Source organism: Pollachius pollachius (assembly GCF_949987615.1).
Source record: "Pollachius pollachius genome assembly, chromosome: 2".
Taxonomy (NCBI): domain Eukaryota; kingdom Metazoa; phylum Chordata; class Actinopteri; order Gadiformes; family Gadidae; genus Pollachius; species Pollachius pollachius.
In genome coordinates, this window is record NC_136935.1 from 16,309,431 (window position 1) to 16,313,667 (window position 4,237).

The 4,237-nt window shown below is 45.1% G+C and overlaps 1 protein-coding gene across 1 annotated transcript in view; it reads right to left on the reverse strand.

The window, feature by feature from the left end:
* The window catches only part of hmx3a (H6 family homeobox 3a), a 2,694-nt gene extending 1,060 nt beyond the window's left edge, over positions 1-1,634 (reverse strand). The window contains exons 1-2 of the mRNA XM_079758980.1: positions 865-1,634; positions 1-480 (exon numbers count right to left, since the gene is read on the reverse strand). The exon at positions 1-480 is cut by the window's left edge and continues 1,060 nt beyond it. Coding sequence (XP_079615106.1) covers positions 1-480; positions 865-1,156 — 772 coding nt within the window. The 5' untranslated portion in view covers positions 1,157-1,634. The remainder of the gene's footprint in view (positions 481-864) is intronic.
* Between the last annotated feature and the right edge of the window lie 2,603 nt (positions 1,635-4,237).

Genomic DNA, 4,237 nt, shown 5'->3' on the forward strand with positions numbered 1-4,237 from the left:
CGGCGTGGCTCAGGTTCGCCGCCTCGAGCTCCGCGGCCAGCTGCCTCTTCCACTTGTTCCTGCGGTTCTGGAACCAGATCTTCACCTGTGTCTCCGTCAAGTGCAGCGAGGCGGCCAGGCCGGCGCGCTCCGAGCTGCTCAGGTAGCGCTTCATGTCGAAGGTGGACTCGAGCTGGAACACCTGGCTGCGGGAGAACACGGTGCGCGTCTTCTTCTTGCGGCACGGCTTCTTGTCCGCGCCACCTGCCCCCCCGTCGTCCTCGTCCCGCTTCGTCTTCCACTCGTCCGGCCGCTCGTCGTGGTCCTTCTTGGCCTCGTCCGAGTCGCTCTCCTCCAGGATGATCTCGTCGCCGCTCTTGTTGTCATCGTCGTCGTCGTCGTCCCGCCGGGCGTCTGGGTCCGGTTTGAGCAGCAGGTCCGGGGAGTCCCGGTCGGTGCCCGAGGTCGGGGAGGACTCCCGCACGACCATCTTCTCGGTGACTTTAGGGTGAACAGAAGGAGAGATATATTAATAAACTTGTGTTTGGAGGTGTTGTATAATCTTCTTGAGTCGTACAGGCCATGGGGTTTTCAAACAGCATACATCTTCTATTCACGTGCTAAACTTTATTGATCTTTCTATCAATAATTGATAACTGCTCATATAATATTCACAATAAAAGCGACATTAAAGTGCAAAAACAAAGTCGTATTATTCGGGTAGCCTCTATTTTAAATCTAAATGACACATTTAAAGCGGACATGGTGCACTGCACTGCAAATACTTTACAAAACCACCGCGGTCCAATCAATAAACAACTGTCGTCAACCAAAAACCATTGCACCAAAATACATATATATAGATCTTCATAATAAGAAACGTACCATCATGTCGATGCAGGTGAGCGGAGGTCCCGAGGGGGAAGGGGTACCACCAGGCCGAGGCGCGCTCCAGATAGTGCGCGGGCAGCGCGAACCGCTGCGTCGGCAGCTCGAATCGCGGGAAGCTGAAGTCCCCGACGTGGGAGGAGAAGGAGAAGCCACCCTCCAGGGCCGCCCTAGCTGCCGCGAAGATGGGCCGGGGCTTGGACGGCTTGCTGTCACAGTTCAACAGGTTCTTGATGAAGAACGGCGAGTCCTTGGCCGGCGCGCGCGTCTCGGGCGTCGTCTCGGGCATGTCTCTCGCGGAAGCGGTCTGACCGCCGTTGACCACAGTGGGAAAAAAAACTATAAAAAGTAGAAGCCTGTAGCAGGAATGCTACCTAGTGGCAAAGGACCGGACTACAAAAAAACTTGCAGTGTTTTCTGCAATGTCTGAATGTTTGATTACGCCGCGGAGGTCGATACTTTTAAAAACAGATGCGGGCCAAAAATGTTAAACGTAAAAAAAATATTAGAAAAAATAGCTAAATATTCATCATCCCAGGCTCTTGCATGGCGTCTTGTTCGCAACGCAACCGTGTCCAGTGTGTCAGTCTTGTGTCTGATGCTAATGATGAAATAAAAATGTCATCCAAGTTAAATGCGGAAAGCATAGGCTATTGGGCATGTACAATGGCAAATGGGATTAAGGGAACGACGGCGAGTTGAGAGAGTGAGGGAGAGAGAAAGGAGAGAGAGAGAGAGAGAGAGAGAGAGGAAGAGCGACTGGTGGAGAGAGGAGCCGGGAGAGTGAGTAAAAAAGATCCTACGCGGAAACAAATTTAAGTCCGCCCTCTCCTCACTTGGCGCGCTAGCTGAAGGCAATAAGCGCTCGTCGGTTATTGGTCTTATATAGTCCAATTAGGGAGCAAATGAGCACGCGCTCTGTTGTGCGAACGATGACCCAACAAGTCTTATACACACACGCGCGCGTGCGCGCACGCACACACGCACACTCATAACACACACACACACACACACACACACACACACACACACACACACACACACACACCACACCCACACACACACACTAACACCCCTAAGGAGAACAGAATATACAAATGAATTAATAAAAACACCTGGATCGAGTTCGTTAGTTTCCCACATAGCCTAAGACTATTGGAATATGAAATGCAATTTAAAAAAATGCGGGCAATCTTTAGGCATCATTCTTTAGGGTTATTTTTTAAATTTAATTTTGGTGTTAGAAATTAAAGGAAATGACTGTGAATATGGGTGGGTGATAATACATACAGCATATATTGTGTTTCAAAATGGTTAACCATAGTTATTTCCTTGAATCAACAACCACAAGCTCTTTTATAATAATAACATACCTTTTGATTTAATTCAGGACATTTTTCCGACTACCAACGACGACATATTCGTCGGTCTAATAACAACACATATTAAAATGAATAATACTACTTTCACGGTTAAAACCGTGAAGACATTATCTATAGATGATGATGTCTTTATAGTACAAGTGTATGCCGATGTATGTGGACTTTCCTGGCCTTATTTGTTAATGCGGGTGGATGAGGCCTTGTTAACCAAATGCCTGGCTCCGAATAGAGCCATGGATTTTACTAATATTCTAGGCTCAAAAATACGCTTTAAAAAGTGCAGAAATATCTGTTCCTAATCTCAACAATAGGATAATTACATGGGCATTTCTAATTCATTGATTTACCACTTGTGAAGTTGAATCATTTATCCACCCAATTTGGTTGATTTATTTATCAGACGGCACTATTTTTAAATGCATTACATATGCTCACTCATTGGTATTAATTGACTCGTTACGCTAAAACATGTCTAAAATAGGAGGTGGAGTAATAACGAGAAGACAGCGCTCTCTATGGGCTATAAAGGGGTAAGACACCAGATTCCACACAATGTGTGTTTATATGTGTGTGTGTCTGCATCTGTGTGTGCGTCTGTGTGTTTCTTGTGTGTGTGTGTGTGTGTGTGTGTGTGTGTGTGTGTGTGTGTGTGTGTGTGCGTGTGTGTGTGTGTGTGCGTGTGTTTATGTTAGTGTATACTTGATTCTGAGAAAATAGATGGAATGGATGGGAATAAAAATATATTTTTGGTAGTTCAAAAATATAGTAAACATTATAGAGCACATAAAATCATGCAAAAAAGATATTTTGGAGTTTAAAACCCCTTAATCACACTCCCTTTTCTTTAAGAATTTCCACCTTAATGATACAGTTAAATGTAGCAGTTTATAACTCAGTCCCTTTGATGACCACACTCATGACAGCGATATCATTGGAAACAATAAAGGCCAATAATTGAAGGGGTCATTACGAATGAGAGAGGACGTATTGGATGATGAGCATGTGTGGCTTATTAGCACGTGTTGGTTTATTTGGTGGCAGCCCCGTTGCAGAGCTCGTGTGACTCTGATGTAATTATTGTCTATGGTTACCTGTTCATCGTTGCCCCAGGTAAACTGGATGGCCATCACTAGATGCCTCCCTGGCTGTTTAAAGATGTGATGATTGGCTGGTGTTGGTGAGGCTGTAAAGGTCCAATATGTTACACATTTATTGTACTAAATCATAAAATGACGCCTATTTCATCAGAGATGATCATTAAAGGATTACTAAATCGAAATACTGGCTACTCCGACCCCAATGCTACAGCCAGTTTTCAGTCCTTTGAAATATGGTTCCAATATCGTGTTATGATTCACTATTCTCAGAGTACCCCGGGTTGCCAGATATAAAACAAATTGGCCCACAAACACAGTGGGCTGCAGTCATGGAAGTAAGGCTGGATTTGTACCCCCAGGGGCCCCTGGGAACTGGAGCTTATATGGGCACCCTTCCCTTAGTTTTTAAATTAGAAAGATATTGGATATTCAACTGATATTAACGCTCTGAATCAGGGATGTAATGCAGGGAAATAAAGACGCAATCACCTGCATGAGTCCCGGGATCGCAAGCTTTTTGATACAAACCTGGCAAGACGTTAGGCCGTGGCATATCTGCCTATAGCTACCGTTTGGTCAACAATTGCCTGAACTTGAATGCAATTCAGTTAGATACATCAAGTGTCCAAATTTCGACCATTGGATACAACATCAAACCTAGTGCTTCCACACCAGTAAAGAGCAGGTCAGAACTGCCTGAGCAGCCGAGCTCCAGTGTGGGTGTAAAGCACATGAACTGTATAAAACACTGATTAAAACGGATAATTATCCAACTAATTGGATAATAGAATGGGTCAAGCTTTGTGTCATATTTCCGTGGAGCCATTTCTTTTTTTCTGTTTTTTCATTGACAAGGGCCCTCTCTTAAGGAGGCCCCTGGGCATGGGCCAA